The sequence below is a fragment of the Sturnira hondurensis genome, unplaced genomic scaffold (genome assembly GCF_014824575.4).
Source record: "Sturnira hondurensis isolate 20B ecotype Veracruz unplaced genomic scaffold, ASM1482457v3 Scaffold0006693, whole genome shotgun sequence".
In the NCBI taxonomy this organism is placed as follows: domain Eukaryota; kingdom Metazoa; phylum Chordata; class Mammalia; order Chiroptera; family Phyllostomidae; genus Sturnira; species Sturnira hondurensis.
This window is the reverse complement of record NW_028079324.1, coordinates 510,987-531,519: the sequence shown is the minus strand read 5'-3', so window position 1 is coordinate 531,519 and position 20,533 is coordinate 510,987. Positions and strand designations below refer to the sequence as shown.

General features: G+C 43.0%; 1 protein-coding gene across 1 annotated transcript in view; it reads left to right on the top strand.

The window, feature by feature from the left end:
• The window catches only part of DMD (dystrophin), a 1,607,686-nt gene that overhangs the window by 1,113,761 nt on the left and 473,392 nt on the right, over positions 1-20,533 (top strand). The window contains exons 48-49 of the mRNA XM_037050278.1: positions 2,531-2,632; positions 16,136-16,244. Coding sequence (XP_036906173.1) covers positions 2,531-2,632; positions 16,136-16,244 — 211 coding nt within the window. The remainder of the gene's footprint in view (positions 1-2,530; positions 2,633-16,135; positions 16,245-20,533) is intronic.

Sequence of the window (20,533 nt, the reverse complement as noted above, 5' to 3'; positions counted from 1 at the left end):
GGTGCGTATAGTTAGAGATCTAGTTCACCAAAAAGGGCTAAGGAGAAGGAACCACGAACACCTTGGAGATGGACATGGCTTCTCTTACTCATTGCTCTGTTTCTGTAGGACCAGCCGTAAAGCTCATCCGGGTACTTCACCTCTTCATTATTTTATTGACCAGTGAAGAGTCGGCAATCGTCGTGATGAAAGCATATGCTGACAGGAAGCCTTCCTGTGAACGGGCATGATGTGACTTTGCAAAGCTTATTCATTCAAGGACTAAATCTAGGGCTAATCTGATGAAATATTGCACTTTCTGCAGGTGCAAAACATGGACATTCCCCGCGGCAGGCCGCCTTTTTCTCAGCCCACCTGGCAAGCACCTGCTTAGAACTCCCAGCTCTAAGTTGTATCTGGGCTGCCCTAATGTCAGCCGCGTTACTGTTTCTGTTCATTTGCAAACAAAAATGTCTCAAAGTACGACTTCTATGTTCATTTCCTAAAAGAGTTCCTTGTAATATCAAACGCAGTCTCCTAACCCTGTCTATGTACCGGTGCCGTGTGAATAGTAGCATCAGTTCTTTCTGGTGTTTGGAACTGTTCACCTGCACTTGAAGAACAAGGGCAGGGAGACAAAGGTGTTGGTGTCAATCATTTCGCTACATACAAGAAGCACTGGTAGAATTGTTAACCACTTGTGGTCCTTTTTTGCAGACATAAAATCTACAGAGGGTACAGTTACAAAACAATTTTAAAGAAAGGAAGAAATATTCAACCCTCACAAAATACACTTTGAACTCAACCTTCTTAGAATTATGCAAGATTTTTTAAAATCACTTTGATGCCATGGCAAGTGTGGCTCAGTGGATTCAGTGCCAACCTGTGAACCAAAGGGTCGCTGGTTCAATTCCCACTCAGGGCACATGCCTGGGTTGAGGACTGGGTTGCCAGTAGCAGGCGTGGAAGAGGAAACAGGACGTTGATGTTTCTCTCCCTCTCTTTCTCCTTCCCTTCTTCTCGCTCTAAAAATAAATAAATAAGCCCTAGCTGATGTAGCTCAGTGGATTGAGCATGGGCCTGTGAACCACACGATCATGGTTCAATTCCCAGTCAGGGCACATGCCTGGGTTGCAGGCCAGTTCCCAGCGGGGAATACATGAGAGGCAACCATACATTGATATTTCTCTCCTTCTCTCCTTCCCTTCCTCTCTAAAGACAAATTAATAAAATCTTTTAAAAAAATAAAAATAAATAAATAAAATCATTTTAAAAATCACCTTTAGAATTTTTTTATTCTAGAGAATGAATTAACACTTTTAACTTCGTTTCTTCCATTGTCCCTAAAGATGGTGTGTATGCATGTGTGTGTGTTTTGCACACGTATCCATTAACACACTGAGTTAGTCTTCATGCTATGGACACTTTTTAACCAAGGTGCCTACCTCCCACTCGTGTTTATTATAATCAGAGCGGAAGAAATAATCGGTCTTAAGAGCATGGGCTGAGCACCCAGAAGTTGCAAGACATGCATAAGATATAAGATTACAGTAATTTGCATTCAGAGGATGCCCAGCTCTGATGAGTGGAGAGAAGAGGCACAAACCCAATATATAAAGGACACAGTGGCCTGAAGACACGTACGTGCAGCAGTGCTGGGAGGCTACAGGGTAGGAGAGGGAGGAAGAGATACGGCTTAATCAGGAGCGGCTATCCAGGGAAGGGTGCTGGAGCCCTGACTGATGCCTGACATTGATTAATCGATACTCCATCCTAGTGTTTAACAAGTGTTCCATCCAAAAAGTCTTCTGTAATATTTAGCTTCACTTCCTTCAGCCACAATTTATGCACATTTCCTTTGTTCTCTCTTCAAGAGAGCTAGACAGAAGCCAGTAACAAAGCACTTACAGTCGTACATCTAGAGAGGACTTTTGGGGTCATGCTTCAGTGTTCTCCAGACTAAGGAAAAACAAACAAGTTGCTTAAAGTGATTTAACCACTTCTCAGAAGGTTTATTCCATTCAACTGCTTAATAATTAATAAACCTAGGTACTATACTTTAAGTGTTTACTCTTTGGAAAGTAACTTCATGATTTCGACAGTGATGTGGGAAGAATCATTTGGCTTCTATTTCAAAGCAGAATGTTGGATCCCAAGCCCCAAAGAGAATTCTGTTAAACTGAGAACTTTGTAAATTGGAATGAGCATTAGGATTACTGAGATTATTGACACAAACAATAGTATTTATCCCTATTAATCCTGTTTATAAATCGTACTTTTAATTGTTGCATTTTCCTCTTTTGACAAAAGTCTCTTCCTCTTTAGTAGTATTTATTATAATTTAAGGAGGTTTTGGATACATTTCTAAAACTTTAGTGTGTTTCACAAAGACTGCTCTTTCTTTTCTCTGCAGCTGAAACTATTCTTTGTACCCCCGTGTCTGCGGAAATCGATCTGCAATACATGTGGAGTCTCCAAGGGTACAGTTACATTTAGTAATTTTATCGCTAACTGTGAAGTTAATCTGCACTGTATGTGTTCTTTTCTCCAGGAAACTGAAGTAGCAGTTCAGGCTAAACAGCCGGATGTGGAAGGGGTTTTGTCTAAAGGGCAGCATTGGTACAAGGAAAAACCAGCCACTCAGCCTGCAAAGGTAATGAAGCAACCTCTAGTGATATCCGTTACCTCATAATGGGTTATTCTTCTCCTGTTGTACATTCGCCATTGACGGGCTCTATTTATAATCAGTGAAATAACTTGTAAAGACATATAGGCCAGAGCACAATAGCAGAGGCAGAGCTGTCTTTTTGATCAACATATCCTGTTTATATATTGTGATCTTAAGGCTATTAACTAGTCATTGCATGAGAAGAGTCATTGCTGTCCTGGTGCGCTGCCATCAATACAGAAAGTAGTCGTCCCACCTTCAAGGTAGATTAAATTCTTTGGGGCTTTATTGCTTGGCTTGCCAACCTTGGTGCTTTTCATATTGTTTGCCTTAATTCAAACCAAGCTCCTGCATCATACGGTCTGTCTCCTACAGCTGTAAAGAATCCTAATATGGTCCATGACCTTTCTTTTCTCTGTTGTTCTTTCTTATGAAAGAGGTATTGGCATTCGGGCTTCGGTACTTTATGGGGCCAAGAATTTTTTAGTGAAATGTCATGTACCGGCTCTTCTCTTTGGCGAAAAAGCTGGCCTGGGAGAAAGCTTTCTGCTTCTTTCCTTTCCCCGTGTGCATTTTGAGGTTTAGGACATGTTTCTTCACGAGCTGTTGCATGAGAGGTGGGATGGAAAGCCAGCTCAGTTTTCAGAAATAGCCAAGTGGTGGTTTCCATTTGCAAAGGAGAGCCCAGTGACAGTTCGATGTGAGGTACAGGTTACCTTATTTTCTGTATCTCACCCAAATGATGATGGCCCCCATTCTGATGAAGGTTCCCGCGAGCCTGTAACGGCATCCGTTTTATTGATCAGCCCTGGTTTCTCTAGCTAATGTTGCAGGCCAAGATGTAGGGAGCCTCACGCTCATGTTTAAGGCTGCTCTGAGACACTGCAGGTCAATAACCTCATTTTACAGCACTAGTTTGTCCTTGCAAACTACATTACCATGCCTTGGGCACTGCCTCGAGGGTCACTGCTCCTACTAGGCCCCAGCTTCATTTCTAGAACATTGTTTGTTTTTCTTACCATTTACAAAGGACTTTTCTTTAGGTAAAGTTAAAGTTTTTGTTTTAATGAGATGTCCAAACACCAGATGCTGAAAGGCCCCTATTTCTGTAGATAGATCAATAGGCATTTATGGAGGAATACATTACCTCCCTCCTAACATCTGGAAGAACGATAACAATTTGCATCCAGTTTCAAGCCTGGTGTGATCATTTCTTCTTTTTTTTTCCCAAAAAACTTTATTTCTTTATTTTTAGAGAAAGGGGAAGGGAGAGAGAAAGAGGGAGAGAGAAACATTAACGTGTGGTTGCCTCTGGTGCGCACCCTACTGGAGACCTGGCCTGCAGCCCAGGCATGTGCCCTGACTGGGAGTCGAACCAGTGATCCTTTGGTTCACAGACTGGTGCTCAGTCCCCTGAGCCACACTGGCCAGGTCTGGTGTGCTAATTTCCGGGAACTAGCGATATGTGGTTCATATTCCGATTATAGACCTAGAGAAGGGCCTGAAAGCAGCTGATGTGAGGGTTTCTGCTGATGCTCCAAGCTGAGCCAATCCGCTAGCAGCTACGTTTCTTGGTTAACAGAGTGACTCCCATAGCGAACACTGGAGCAGACAAATGGACTGTTTTGTAGTCCACTCTGTCTGTTCTTGTTTGATTCTCAAAGATGTTACTTAGCTTTTGGTAGAATTGTTACAGATTACAAATGTGTATTTAAATTGGCTTCTCCTTTTGTGACTTTATTTTTAAAAAAGAGAAAGTTTTCATTGAAAGTCAGTGAGAAGATGTTTTCATTTTATTTTTAGTTCTTATTGAATTTATTGGGGCGACATTGGTTAATAAAATTATGCAGGTTTCAGGTTACAGTTCTATAATACATCATCTGTACCTTGTATTGTGTGTTCACCAACTGAAGTCAAGTCTCCTTCCATCACCATTTATTCCCCTGTACCCTCTTCTACTTCCCCCTCCCCCCACTTCCCCTCTGGTCATCACCGTATTGTTGTCTGTGTCTGTGAGCTTTTCTTTCTTTCTTTCTTTTTGTTTTGCTTAGTCCTTTCATCTTTTTTGCCTTGTCCCCCAACCCCCTCCCTTCTTTTTATTTGTTTATTTATTTATTTATTTATTTATCTATCTATCTTTAGAGGGAAATGGAAGGAGAGAAGGAGAGAACTATCAGTGTATGGTTGCCTCTTGTGAGTCCCCTGCTGGGAACTGGCCTGCAACCCAGGCATGTGCCCTGACTGGGAATCGAACCGCGATCCTGTGGTTCGCAGGCCCGCACTCAATCCACTGAGCTATGCCAGCCAGGGCCCCAACCCCCTCCCTTCTGACAGCTGTCAGTCTGTTCTCTGTACTATGAGTCTGTTTCTGTTTTGTGTGTTACTTTATTTTTGTGGTAGATTGCACTTATGAGTGAAATCATATGGTATTTGTCTTTGCCTGACTGGCTTATTTTGTCTTCAGTGCATGTCAACAATCCAAGCAGTTGATCCTAACTTACCACAGCTGCTGCATTAACAGTGTAAAAAGGGAATTACTTTTCCGAAATCAGAGAAAGAGCAATGAGGTATTAACTTCCTCTCTATTTCATATCCCTTAAAACCATTTTGCAAAGAATTCCCCCTTCCTTCCTTCCTTCCTTCCTTCCTTCCTTCCTTCCTTCCTTCCTTCCTTCCTTCCTTCCTTCCTTCCTTCCTTCCCTCCTTCTTCACTTCTCTTTCCTCTCCCTCTCCCTCCTCCTTTTCCTCCTTTTCCTCCTTTTCCTCCTTTTCCTCTCAAGTCAGCTCATTTGGGAAAAGCAGAACTTAAGTAAAACTCATTCCTGTTCTACCATTTATCCCTCGGGTTTGAAGAAGATTAAATGTATCCAGCTGGTAGTGATAAGACTGATGCTGGAGGTGTGAAGAAACAGTTGATTCACGTGCAACCTTTGCTCTAAGCCATGGCCTTGAAAACACGTGAAAATCAGCTGGGGGTTATGGTAGCAAGAAACACTGGAGGCTCAAAAATGACTTCAGAGTACAGAACATGGAGCCCAGCAACACAAGGCTGCAAGGGACTATTTAAATCTGCATAGATCGAAAAACTTATTTTATTTTATTTTATTTTACTTTATTTTTAGAGAGGGGAAAGGAGGGAGAAAGAGAAGGAGAGAAATATCCATGTGTGGTTGCCTCTTGCACATCGCCTACTGGGGACCTGGCCCACAACCCAGGCACGTGCCATGACTGGGAATCGAACCCACAACCCTTTGGTTCGCAGGCCAGCACTCAGTCCACTGAGCCATATAAGCCAGGACCAATAACTTCTTTTTCAAGTTATAAATGATTTTTCTGAAGAGGGATCCATTGCTCTGTTAGTACATAAACAAGGCCTGTCTTCAACTTCATTTTGCTATATCAAAATGTTTAAATTGCGCTGTTCCTAATGCCTTTTCCCCTTAACTGTTTGGGTTCTCACCCTTTAATAGAGAGGAAGAGGGTCCCAGTAGCCTACGGAACATTTTCATGAAAGAAGTTTGGTTTCTTGATGGGGGTGGGGTGGGGGGGGGAGAGGATGGGGGAATAGGTACATTTACAAACTATAATAATTATGAAGAAGAAAGTGATATTCTTAAAAAAGAAAATGAAAATCATGCATGGTATATGCATAAGATTGAGTATTTAAATGGATAATTATATGTCCTCTGCTTGCAGACATTTTAATTAAGGACACATCAGAGGAGGACTCCGTTGCTTAGGAAATTAACTGTCTATTGGCACCTCCGAGCCTTGCAGCAGACAGCCTGTTCAGCGCCTGCACTCGCCTCCCAGGCTGATTCCTCTTTGAGAGCCAGCTCATCTATGTTTAGTTGTTATTTTTTTTTTCACTTCATCAATTTATCTAGGATTTCTTTAATTTTCAAAGATGGTAAAATCTTAGAATAGTGTGATTGAAGACAGAAGTTTGTTTTGCTTTCCTTCCACCAATCTTTCCATCCTTCCTTCTCCCTCTCCCCTTTCTCCCCCTCTCCCTTTCTCCCCCTCCCCCTCTCCCCTTCTCCCCTTCTCCCCCTCCTCCTCTCCTCCTCTTCCCCCTCCCCCTCCCCTTCTCTTCTCCTCTCTTCCCCTCCCCTCTTCCCCTCCCCTTTCTCCCCCCTCCCCACCTCATGCTCGTGCGCACGCACACACACACACACAGGCAATTTTATCTCATCTGATTTGTAAATCATTCCTTCATCTTAACATCAAAAGTTGTTGAAAACTTCTTGAATAAGTTAAATTGTTTCACATTTTCCTTAAGTTGTGCCTTTGGTGAGTGTCTTACAATAACACTGTTGAGGAACTCATTTTAATATGTTTCATTTTCTGCAAATTAATGACTAGGTCCTCAGGAGCACCCAGTTTAGCAGTTAAAAAACAACAAACACAACTGCCATGGTAGCAACAATACTGACAAATACAAAAAAAAAGTTTCTTGTTCTTGATTTTTAAAATTGTTTTCTTTAACTCTCTTTTGACCTTAAACATTTAGATGACATTTTCTTTTCTCCATACTCATTCTTTAACTTGGGACACTGCTCTTTCTATTAAACTTTGAACAGATCAAAGTATTTCAAAATACTAGTATCCGTTAGAACTGAGAGCATTCATGAACTTTTAAATGTCATGATTACTTGCTGAAGTGGTGAGGTAAAATCAGCTGGTTTGCTTTGCTAACTTTTTAGATTATTGCAAAAACATTAGTAACATGAATCAAACATTATATTTCATTGCTGCTCTTGAATTATTTTTCAATGTAATAGAAAAAGTACAGTGTTCGGATCCTTCTGTTTTTGGCCGAAGGGTTCCACCCCAACCTGAAACACAAAGTAATTGCTATAGACACATGGTCAAGTGAGCAGTTACAACCTTCCAGGCATCGTTGCCTCCAATAGAAGCTGCGAACTGACAGCATCATTAGTCATTTTCAATTATTGTCAATCACAACCAGGGATGTTTGATTTTCCCAGCTGTTTTGTTGTTAATTAACTAGATTAAGCTGGTATTTTTCTCCCAATAAATTTCTTCTGCCAGCACCAAGATCTTAACATTTCTAATAACATCCTTAGCTTTTTTTTGGGGGGGGGGGCTGGTAATTTTTAATATAATACAACAGAAGTATGTCTGAAGATTTTTTAAAAGATTTTATTTAGCCCTGGCTGGTGTAGCTCAGTGGATTGAGCGCAGGCCTGCGAACCAAATGATCGCAGTTGGATTCCCAGTCAGGGCACATACTTGGGTTGCAGGCTAGTTCCCAGTGGGGGACGCATGAAAGGCAACCACACATGGATATTTCTCTCCCTCTCTCCTTCCCTTCCCCTCTGAAGATAAATAAATAAATAAATAAAAATCTTTTAAAAATTATTTTTAAAAAAGATTTTATTTATCTATTTTTAGAGAGAGGGGAAGGGAGAGAGAAAGAGAGGGAGAGAAACATCCATGTGTGGTTGCCTCTCGCACCCCCCCTACTGGGGACCTAGCCCTCAACTCAGGCCTGTGCCCCAACCAGGAATCAAACCAGAGACCCCTTAGTTTGCAGGCTGGCACTCAGTCCACTGAGCCACACCAGCCAGGGCTATCTGAAGATTTTTATATGGTATAACAGGTGCAGTGCTATCTACTTGGTCAAAGTGTTGCCCAATTAAATATTAGAATTATGATCGTATTTGCATTATATAATTCATCTATCAGGCATACAATCTCATGTACTTGGTGTGGCTTATATTCTCTAACAGCAGAAAGCAATAGAGACATAACAGACATAACTCTGCCCCCACCCCAGATGAACAGGTCCATTTCAATCAACTCATTTGGTGAGCACAATTTCCGTGTCAATGGTAATGGAAAAAGTTGGGAGGAGATGTATAGAAAGAGAATAAATATTAGAGAGAATTTATAACTTATTAACAGATGAGGAGCAGAATTTCATTTTTGGGAAAAATACAAGTTAGCTTTACAACTGAGGAAAGAGTCTTAGACTGTGAGTGGCTGAAAAAATGCGAATCCTGCACACTTGCATATAAGCAGAGCCCTCACGTTCCCGTGGCAGAGGTGGAATTTATAATAGATTTTTGGGCAACTTGTAGACATAAACACTTAGGAATATGGATGAGACTGCCAAATGTCGAATTCTATTTAATTTCTTAATGGAATAGCACTTCCATCTTTGAAATCTCACATTTTATAAACCAGCACACTGATTAGAAATATTGCTTTTGCCACATCTGTGCTTTATGAGATGCGTCTGTTCACACTGCTCGTAGGTATACTCCAGAATTCTAAAGGTCACTGTCTTGCAAAGTCATTTGCAATGTGGCACCGAGTCTCCCTCTGATGCTGTTCAAGATTTCTGTCCAGGGACTGTGAGGGACATGCATATAACCCAAAAGGATGATTGAGCTTGCTGAAGCAAGGGAGGAGGCTCTCCAGAAAGTCAGTGGGGCATCTCAGTTAAGAGGGCGTCCGAAAGAGCCGCGCCCAGGCTTCAGCTGGCTAGCAGATTGTAAATCTGGATTAAGGAAGCGGAAGCCATTTCTGGATTACATGCTGTCAAGAAAGAAAGTCAGTGTGGTGGCTGGGCGTCTTCATTTATACAGAAGGAAGGCAGAACTGTTACTGTTAAAGTAGCGGTGCCTCCTAGGAGTGATTTTTGGGGTAGCAGCTCGGCCTTGTCTTTGTCTCAGTCCAAACATGGCCCCAGGGCGTCCCTATATCCGGCTAGTTTCTTCTCTGTGACTGTCTTTTATGGCCATTTGGGACCATCGCTTCACTAGCTGCCACTTGCCAGAAGGGCCATTTTTACCCCCAACCTCTCCGCCCATTCACAAAATATTAGGAGAGAGCATCTTTTCATGCTTTTTAAGGTACTTATTATCGCCCCATCAGAATAACTTACTGTTCTTTAAAACTGTTTCTGAAACTTTGTTCAAAATGAAATGATTGGGACACAAAAGACATTATAAAGCTCTAATATGAACTGACACATTTCTGAGGAAATATTTGGGGGTAAGATCTCAAGTTAGACTCACTCAGTAGCTCACGCTGCAACTGAGCAAGCATTTTAAAAATTGGAATTTTATCCCTGGCTGGTGTGGCTCAATGGACTGAGCACCAGCCTGCAACCCAAAGGGTCACCAGTTTGATTCCCAGTCAGGACACATGCCTGGGTTGCCTGCCAGCCAGGTCCCCAGTAGGAGGCACGCGAGAGGCAACCACACATTGATGTTTCTCTCCCTCCCCCTCTCTAAACATACATAAACAAAATTTTTTCAAAAATGGAATTTCAGTCCTGGTCCTCAGTTGTATTGATTGCCTTTATAGAGACATGGATGACTCAATGACAATATTCACATATATGTCCGTATGTGCAGCCATAGGTGGATTCATTTATTCACGTGATAGGTGTTAATTGCATGCCAAACATGGATACAAGAGAAAAACATAAGATTTTAAATTTTGAAAATGTCCAAACACAAATGGAGTTTAGAAATATGTTTTAAATTAAAAAGGAAAGCTACATTCAGAAATATTTCCTGTCATTTCTATTCTTTTTTTCAAAATCAGTCAGAACTGTTTATCAAGCAACCACTATGTTCTCAGAACTCTGCTGGGTATCGTGAGGAGTCTAGACTAGTTTAGGGCGTGGGACGTGTTTCTAAGGATGTTAATGCCATTTGGGTTTCCAGTGAATCCTCCTTCAATGAGAATGTTAATAATGCAAGAGATACATTTGGGTTGGATTTGGCGGATAGGCTTGACCACTACTCTCTATGCATTGAATCTGTCTCTGGGGGAGCTCGTCTTTTCTCTAAGTTTGGATCACTTTTACTCTTGAATGAAAATATTTGAATTTCAGTTATTATAGAGTTTCAGGCCTAGTTGTTTTAGTTGCAAAGAACAGTCACCCTTTTACAGTAGCAAACGAGAGGGTTTTATCCTGAAAAACAGAACATGTTAACAATCCCAAGGAAAGGCTCACATTGTGTATTGTAATAGAATTGGGAAGCACACTGGCTTGATATAATTGTCTTAACATTTAGTAACTGTTTCCAAAGAAATTATACATGGCAGAAATAATGCTCTGCTCAGAAGGCCTCTGTCATGAAACTAAGTTTGACATTAAAAAAAAAAAAGAAAAAGATCTCGCCTTTACTGGTGTAGCTCAGTTGGTTGGATATCATCCTGCAAAGCAAAAGGTCACTGGTTCGATTCCCAGTCAGGCACATGCTTGGGTTGCAGGTTCAGTCCCCAGTCAGGTGCGTGCAGGAGGCAACACGTCAATGTCTCTCTCTCACATCGATGTTTCTCTCCCTTTTTTTCTTGCTCCATTCTCCGCTCTCTAAAAATAAATAAAATCTTTTAAAAAATAAAAAATAAATAAAATTTCAAGAGTGATCTCCTACATTCTCCCTTTGGGTAAAATATGAATCCACTTGGATTGTTGAGTTTGAGTTCTTGTGAGGAAAGGCTGAGATCTACAATGCACTTAGCGTGTTCCAAGGGATTTTTTTCTATATTTAAATGTGTTGCAGATGCTTTGTAAAAAAAATATTGTCTTTATTTTTCAATTACAGTTCACATACAATCTTATATTAGCTCCAGGTATGCAACATAGTGATTAGGCATTTATATAACATAGAGGGTGGCCACCCCGATAAGCCTAGCACCCATGTGACACCATACACAGTCATTAGAATATTATTGGCTATATTCCCTATGCTGTTTCACTCAGCCCTCCAAAGCCCCTCCCATCTGGAAACCATCGATCTGTTCTCTCTCTCTCTCTCTCTGCGTTTGTCTCTGCTTTGCTTCTTTGTCTGTTTTATTAGATACCACATATAAAGAAAATCAGATTCAAAGTTTTCAAAGTTTGGGAATCTGATCAGGAATAGTGCTTCATAACTATTCTCCCACTGATTGACTGCTGAAAGATGTTGGAATATAGACATGTATTTCGTTCCTTTAAATTTGGTTCAAGATTATTGGCACGGTTAGCGAACCGTTACCTTTTTACAGATTTTTATTACCCACTGCTTCAAGTTTACTGCGTGAAGAATGGCCCATGAGTTCCTGCAGCCAAACGTTTCTGCCCCCCCCCCCCCGCCCCAAAGAACTCCACAGCCTCACAAAAAAGATGCGAGAATAGAAAATACGGGCTCATGCCAGAGGATCAAAAGGCAAAACCAAACCAAACAGAAAAGGCCTTTCATAGTACATAACTAATCAATTTCAACTGTGAAGTACACCAGAAACTTGAAGTTGCAAGACTCTTTTTGCAGCCACCAGAATCAAAATCTGTAGCCATTTTGTGTTATTTGCTAAGAATTATGAGAGATTGGTATACCTTTCCAAGCTTATTGCATTTTTGACACTTCTAGGTATCAGCTGTTTGTGGTGCATTCAGGGTACCAGTTATAATGTAAAATCTCCATTTTTAAAATTGTAGTAACACCCTATTTACATATCTGGAAATAGCAGTGGCCAACATGACATTTAAATAAATGAATAGAATGTTCAGAATTTATATAATTAATAAAGGAAATTAAATATATAAATGTTATTTTTCAGGGTAACGCAAATGTAGTCCTTTCAGAATTGAAATGTTTTTGTCCTGGTCAGTGTGGCTAAGTTGGTTGGCACGCCATCCCATGAAGTGCAATATCGCGGGTTCGATTCCCAGTCAGAGCACACGCCTAGGTTGGTGGGGGTTCGGTCCCCAGTCAGAGTATGGTCAGGGCCCCTATGAGAGGCAGCCAGATCAGTGTTTCTCTCTTGCATCTCACATCGATGTTTCTCTCCCCCTCTTCCTCCCTTTCCCTCTCTCTGAAGGCAATAAGCGTGTCCTTGGGTGAGGATAAAAAAAAAAAAAGAATGGAAACATTTCCATTTTAACTATTTTAGTGAACACTTTTACTGACTGTCTTCTGATGTGCTTCATTAAGCAGTGCATAATGACTAACCAACAATTTTATAGTACTTTAGAGTTCACAGAGTTCTTTTCACATAAAAATATCTCATTTGGTTTCTCCAGCAAAGCTATGAGTTAGGTGGGAGTGTTATGTCTGCATTTCAAGGATGAGCACGCCAAGCGATCTGATTTGCTGGTGATCCCGCAACCAGTAATGGGCTCCGATTGAAATCCAGGACTTCTCATTCAAAGACACAGTGTGCTTTCAATGTTTCTTCATTTTAAGGGGCTTCATTATCAGCATTAATTGTTGTTGTGTTTTGCTACAAAGTGATGCACATGGAATATGAAGTTCAATCGAGTTCCCTGTTTCTTCAGTTGATATCCAGGCGAAGTAGTGAATTTGCTTCTAGAAGCCACATTGTAGGCTAAATGCCTATCTTTAAATAGTGGAATAAAACCCAATGCAATGAGATGCTTGCATGGTAAGAAGTGAGACCTTAGCCACCTGTAGGGACAGCAAACCCCAGTCTCTCTCCACCCACTCCCTCTGGGGCCATGTGCTTACTTAATAGAATTGTAGGCAAATTTCTCTCTCTTCCTTCCTCCCCCTCCCTCTCTCTCCCTCCCCCCTTTCTCTCAGCCCATATACATATAAGTTAAATTGTGTATGATGAGACTTCACCATATGTTCTAGTATCCCGTCAATAAATGACCAAGATCCCCACATTTTCTAGTAATCTCCTTTTATGTTTCTTGTCTTCTCTACTATCTATTACTACCTTTTGTTATCAGCATCATTACCATGTAGTTGCTCTTAATATTTGTCCTTGGGAAGTCACTGCAAATTTTCTGGAGAATCAAGAGACCAAATAAAATTACTTCAGTAGCTTCTTATAATATGTAATTCTCAGTGTTTAGCTCTGGTGTCAGAATGGATAAATATCTTACACATGTAACAATTTTTTATGGTAGTTATCCTCACTGATCAGAGGCATTTCTGTTTGCGTTTTTATTGAAAGCGTATGTTTTAATAAATGAAAACAGTTATATTCATTGATGTGACTGTAAATGTTTAACAGCGTGCCCTCTGGGGAAAATTTTAACAGCCCCTATTTGACGTGATGTTAGATACAATAGACAGAAATAACCTCAAAAGCACAAATAACAGTTAAATGAGGAAGTGATGAACTTTTAGTGTTTATTCCCTTGTCAGCTTTTTCTCAAGCGGCATTCCTCAATAGAAATGAGCCCTACAGAAAATGATTTGAGGGCCTATTTTATTTTCGCCAAGGGCGGTGTCTATCTAGTCCATGGTAGACGCTTGGGTAACTCATTCAGGATAATGCCTACCTTAGGCTTTGGTCTCGGATGCTCAGCATCAGCACCAACTGGAAAAATCCTTAGAAATGCCAATTCTTCCCCCCCCCCCCACAACCACACACACTGCCAAACCTATTGCATCTAGAACTCCGAAGCTGGGACCAAGTTGTCAGTGGTTTACCAAGGCCTCCAGGTGACCCTGATGCGCCCAGGGGATGAGAGCCACTGTCCCACGGCATTAGCATTAATCACCCTCCCCCCAACCCCCATGCATTGGGAAAGCCTCAGCCGAAAACCAACAGATACCCTGCTCACGTTCCACTGGCAGTAAGTACAGTGGTCGCCTCCTAGCCACGGCTTTGCTTTTTAAGGTTTCAGTGACCCGTGGGAAGCCATGATCTGGAAATAGGAAATAAGAAGTCCCAGACATAAACAATGTGTAGGGTTTTTATCGTGTGCTGTTCTGAGTGTGATGTGAGGAAATCTCACACATTCCTGCTCTGTTGAGCCTGGAACATGAGTCGCCCCTTTGTCCAGTAAGTCTGTGCTGTACACACTCCATGCCTGGTATAGTTGCTTGGTAGCCACTGCTTATTGGGTTTGCCTTCCCAGTATTGCAGTGCTTGTGTTCCAGTCACCCTTATTTTACTTAACGGCCTCTAAGCCATTCACATAACTTTCAGTACCATATATCATTATAACTAGTCTCTTTTATGACTACTTTTTTCCCCCCAAGATTTTTTAAAATTTATTTCTACAGAGAAGGGAAAACAGGGAGAAAGAGAGAGAGAGAAATATCAGTGTGTGGTTGCCTCTCTCGTGTCCCCCACTGGGGCCCTGGCCCACAACCCAGGCTTGTGCCCTGACTGGGAATAGAATCAGTGACCCTTTGGTCCACAGGCTAGAGCTCAGTCCATGGAGCCACACCAGCCAGGGTTTGTTACTATTCTTGATAATCTGTTACTGCACCTAATTTATCAATTAAACTTTATCATAGGTGTATATGTACAGTAAGGAAACATCATGGTACATATAGTGTTGGAAACCACAGTACATACCTATGGTTTCAGGCATCTACTGGGAGTCTTGGAATGTATCTCCCCCAGATAAGGGACGATGGCTGTAATCCGACAGCTACCCACTGGTGTCCTGCAGCGAGCTTGTATCTGCTCAGGGGAGCCTATCGTCAACTTTTCACGCATTTTGGGAGTATCTTCGCAACTTAAAAGTGGCTATACGGAGTCTTTGCACCACGGAAATGGGCAAAGATGAAAACTGGGGCCTTTTCCCACAGGCCCCGAGGGAGCCAGCTCTGAATGTATGCCAGCCCATCACTGACCTCTACAGGTGTGGCTGGCTCCAGGGCAGGTCTGCAGCAAAACGGTTCTTCAGAACTGCGCTGCTTGGGGCCACACTGACTGAGCTGTTCTCCCTTCACCTTGCTCAGTCATTCAACAAGGGCTCCCCTGAGAAGGGCTTACCCTTGGGCAAGGCAGCCAGCTGCAGCTAGGACAGTCCCTGAAGGGACTGACAGCTGAAGGATGTCTACTGACATCTTTCCCGCCATGTTGGGGTAAGACTCCATCACTGAAGTGCATTCGGAGTGGCTTATCTTCATGAAGAGGTCTGAAATATGATTGATCGGGGGTGATCCAGGACATTGGGATATTTTTAATGTTTTCTGGATAATTCTCATATGCAGCCACACTAGATACTCTTTAAAAGAGTCAAGCCAAGGGGTCCCTGGTTCGATTCCCAGCCAGGACACATGCCTGGGTTGCAAGCCAAGTCAGGCCCCCAGTAGGGGGCATGCAAGAGCCAACCACACATTGATGTTCCTCTCTTTCTGCTTCCCTTCCCCTCTGTCTAAAAGTAAATAAATAAAATCTTAAAAAAAAAAACAGGAAAAAAAAAGTCAAGCCAGTTGCTGAGATGATACTGGTTTCTGGTGGTTTGTTTGTTTTGCTTTTATTAATGTTCGAACTCTACTTCCTTTACATGAAATTGCGTCCGGAGCAAAAGCCTGTGTGCCTCAAACAATTGATAAATATTTCTAGGGTGGTTGGCTAAAATAATTACGATACCTTTGAAAGGACTTCTGCTCACAATAATTAATTCACAAGTAAAATACAATAGAAATACAATAATGTATTCACTAAATGAATTAACAACTTCATGAATTAAGTTATCGTCAAGGCGTTAATCAAATAAATAACATGTATGCTTTTCTATTAAAGAGGAAGTTAGAAGATCTGAGCTCTGAGTGGAAGGCAGTAACCCATCTACTTCAAGAGCTGAGAGCAAAGCAGCCCGGCCCCGCTCCTGGACTGGCCGCCGCTGGAGCCCGTAAGTATGCCGGGTCACCTTCTCTTTGGCTGCAGCTATTTGCTCAAAAGCAGCACCTTGAGGCAATCTCTGGGCGAAAGGGAAAACTGGTTCCAGACGTCGGAATAAACCTTGATGCTGTTTACGAAACAAAATGCCTTACTTAGAGTAGGTTCCTGGGAAATGGATGCTGCTTCAGAGTGCTGGGCGCCGAAAGTGCATTGTGGTGTGCTTTCTGGAGCTAGGCCTCCGATGAAGAGAAGCACATGGAAGTAGACAGCAAACAAGGTCGAAGGGCGATTTGACTGCCGCAGAGGCATCAGGTGATTCCATCGGAGCCTGAGAGCTGGGCTGGCCGTCCTGAATTGCAAGGAGAGGGTCTGGCCTTTGTATTCCTGACCCCACTAGGCATTGCTCATGAGCTGCCCACGAGGAGGAAAGAGAGAGCTTAGGAATGTTTTCTTTCTAGGAATGTTTTCCCAAGGCAGTTGCTAGCTAAGGAACATCATTCACAACCAGNAAAAACCCCCCCCCCCCCCCCCCCCCCCCCCCCGCTATAGGGAACGGTGCACTGGGCCTCTGAAGAGAGGATTAGGGAGGAGCATGAGAGTTCACTGGCGCTAATGCATGAGGGTTCCACCTCAAGGAATCCTGTATCACACAGACGATATTCTTCAAATAGGCCAATCCAAATCCCTGAACCCACAGAAACACGGCCCTCCTTGCCCCGCCCCCCTGTCCCATTTCAAAACAATTGGAAGGGCTCTTTCATAGTCTTAGTTCAAGAGGAAGAGAAATGGATGGTGACTGCCACAAGCAGACTTGGGAAAGGCACTTTCTTTCTTTAACTGTAGTTCCAAGTTTTGTTGTTCTGCGTGTTTTTGGTCCACTTGCCATTCGTTGGTTAATAGAAGGTGCTTATAATGTTTCACGGCAGTGTTAATGCTGGCTCAGGGGTAAGGAGCCAGAAAAGTTCTCCGCTATTGTTTGGCCTAGTCTTCTTTTACAAAGACCAAATGACTGAAGTATTAAAGCATGGTGACTTGTTCTTCGGGCAAAGTTGACATTTATTTTATATCAAGTAGAACTATACCTTGCTGAAAGAGCGCACCCGAGGCAGCCCAATGACCATTCAATAGTAGGTACAAATAGTTCCTGCGTTAAAGGAACTCATACGATCTGGGGACATTGTGTATGATCCCTGTGGTCCCTGGGGTTTCTGAACAGTCCTCAGAGTTGGATTTAATGACATTGGAGACTTGAGAAAGAGGTGCAAGCATTTTTTAAAAAATCAATCTGGAACACTAACATTTTCATGTCAGGGTTTACATTCAACTAATTATCCTAGGTTTATTTCTTTTTATGACCTTTAATTGTTGGTACCCTTAGCACATATGCATAGTTTTGTTACCATGCAAACCAGGGCTTGGCCACTAGATGCCTTCAGTCTGCATGACTCTGGCATTTATGGTGGAGGAAACAGGTTTTTATTAACAGGGTTCCAACCTTGAGGGGCCGAGAGCACTTCTGCTCAGAGCCCTTCTCTCTCAGGAGACCCAGCACTTTTCTCACTCCCCAAATGGCTACAGACCAAAACCACGCCCAGAAGCTCCCCGTGTCCTTACCTCTCCATTAGCTGGTCACACAAACAGGTCTCCATCGGCCCTGGAAGACGCACTTGTGGGATTCAGAGTGGGCATCCTCTCTCAGCAGCTCTCTCCTTCGGGACCCTGGGGTGTGCTCTTCTCAGCGCCGTGTTACCCTGGGTCACGGCGTCTCAGAGGCAAGACAGTAGCTTCTCTCTTCATCCTTCAGAGAAGCAGAAGTCTGCCGTTCAGCATTCCCTGTCACAGTTCCGCTCCACGCATCCCTCACATGTCCGTGCTTGGCCTGGTGGGTCCCCGCAGCGTCGTCAGCTCTGCTGCCACCTTCTACAGGCAACCAGACTTCATGGCTGCCCTCTCTGCAGACCTCCTCTGACCTCACCACTCTCGCCAGCCCCCCCCCCCCGCTGACCTTCAACCCTCTTTAATTTAAATGCTCAGCTCAGAAAGTCCTGTGTGACCTCACATCCTGCTCTTCCTGTGGTGCATTAGTGTCCACCATTTCTATCAGCTTCCCAGGGTATCTGACCCTTTTGGCAGCCATCTTTAGTCAGGGCGAGAGTTTCCCAGCGATGCACAGGCATTCAATGAGGGCATCTGCCCCCCCCTCCCCCCACCACCAGGCTATGTCATGAGTCACTCACATTCTCACCATCATGGACAGAATTGCCTTTGGGCAATTTGAAGGTTGCTACCTTCCTCCTGCCCTTCAGAAAGGCACCGCCATTAACTTGTGTTTGTTATGTGATGTATCTTAAACACTGTACCATCCATTCTCCCTGGCTGTAGGCAGGACTGTGGGGGTGTCCCCCTATTATCATGGGGTCCATGCTCTGTACCCCATTACTGTTCGTCTCTCTATAATCATATATTGCCATTTGTTCTCTACTTTCCTGCGTATGTTCAAACTCACCAACTCCCTAAAGAGATTATGTTCCAACAATTTGTCGATAAGTTTGTTGAGCTCTGAACACGATTACAGGCTTATGCCCCCATTTAAACCACTTTACTCCTGGCAGGCACATTACAAAGCCAGACTGCAGTGGTCTGTTTTACCTATAAAGTGCTTAAGTGTAAGAATAATCTTTCTAATGGAAAAACACAGGGTCTGGCACAAATAACACCTCTCTTTATGACAAAATTTTTATTACAGAATCATAGGCATGTCATTCTGTAACATAACACTATCTATCACACTCAAGCATGCCATGTGACATTTTAGGTGAGATGTTCGCATTCAAACTATACATTATCACCCCCGTATTATGACCCTACCAACCACACTCAAGCAGGTATTTCCTCTGCTGGACCCTTTAATTCAAAGTTCCAGTTTTGGTTTCCAGCAACATATATAATTCATGCACTTAATAAATATTTATTGAGTAATTCTCATGTATTGAGCACAGTACTGGGTGCTGAGGATGCATGATAGAATGAGGTAAAGCTCCTCCTTTCACGAAACATATTCTCTGATTGGAAGGGAAAAACAATGGGCTAATTAAGAAGAGAACAGCCCTGGCTGGTGTAGCTCAGTGGATTGAACCGCAGGCCTGCGAACCAGAGGATCGCGGTTCGATTCCCAGTCAGGGCACATGCCTGGGTTGCAGGCCAGTTCCCAACAGGGGACGCAGGAGAGGCAACCATACATTGATATTTCTCTCCCTCTCTCCTTCCCTTCCCCTCTAAAGATAAGTAAATAAAATCTTAAAAAAAAAACAAACGATGTACTATCTTGATAGTAAGTGTTACAGACTGTAACACTTACGGAACTGTAACACAGGTTCCTGTCAAATTAGCGGAGTCTCAGGCGCCACCCCAGACCCAGTGAATCAGAATCTGCATTTGAATAGGACCCCCAGGTGATCTATGTGCACACGGAAGTTCGAGAAACACGGGTTTGAAGAACCAGGAAACAGGAGCAGCGTCAAAGGGAATACAGAGGAGAACATTAACTGTCTGTGGTAGGGGCAGGGAAACTTCTCCATCAAGAGAACCTCGGAGAACATCAGGGAGCTGATAGAAGGGGGAATGGAGCCATGCGTATGTCTGGGGGGAAACTATTCCAGGAAGAGAGACCACAACCACAGTAAAGCCACAGTAAAGGCCTTGAACTGGAGCAAGATGGGAGAATATCGAGGAAACCAGTGAGACCAGGGCTGAGGGTAGGGGGATGTGTAGCCAAAGCAGTGAAAGAGAACATTCTCATACCTCCTGCCCTACTTTCTCTGCCCCCACCCCCCTGCTGCCCCACCTAAGAGTCTCATCTCCGGCTCCTGCTCCTTGCCTCTCACCTGCTCCCTCCACATTGCTGCCAGTAGGGGGAGTCTGGGAACGGCCTCAGCTCCGAGCCACCGGGGATCAGTGGATGCCCCTTGGGCCAGAGGTGGAGAAGGGAAGGAGAGAGGAATTTTCTCGAAAGCATGGGTCTTCCATCCCCTGACACAGAGCTGGGCGTACAGTAAAAAAGGTTAAATGCACAAATATTCAATGAAAGGATCAAAGGAACTCAAGGTAGATCAGAGCTACTTTCATTCAAATCAAACTTCCTTTTTTTCTTGAGCATGGTGATTTCAATCTCAGCGTGAAGGTTTACCTAAATTCCTGACTTGCGCCAAGTTGCTCTGAAATAAATACAGCATAAAAAAGGAAAATCTAATTGGTAGCGTGGTTTCAATCTGCGATTATTTCACGTACCATATTGTCATA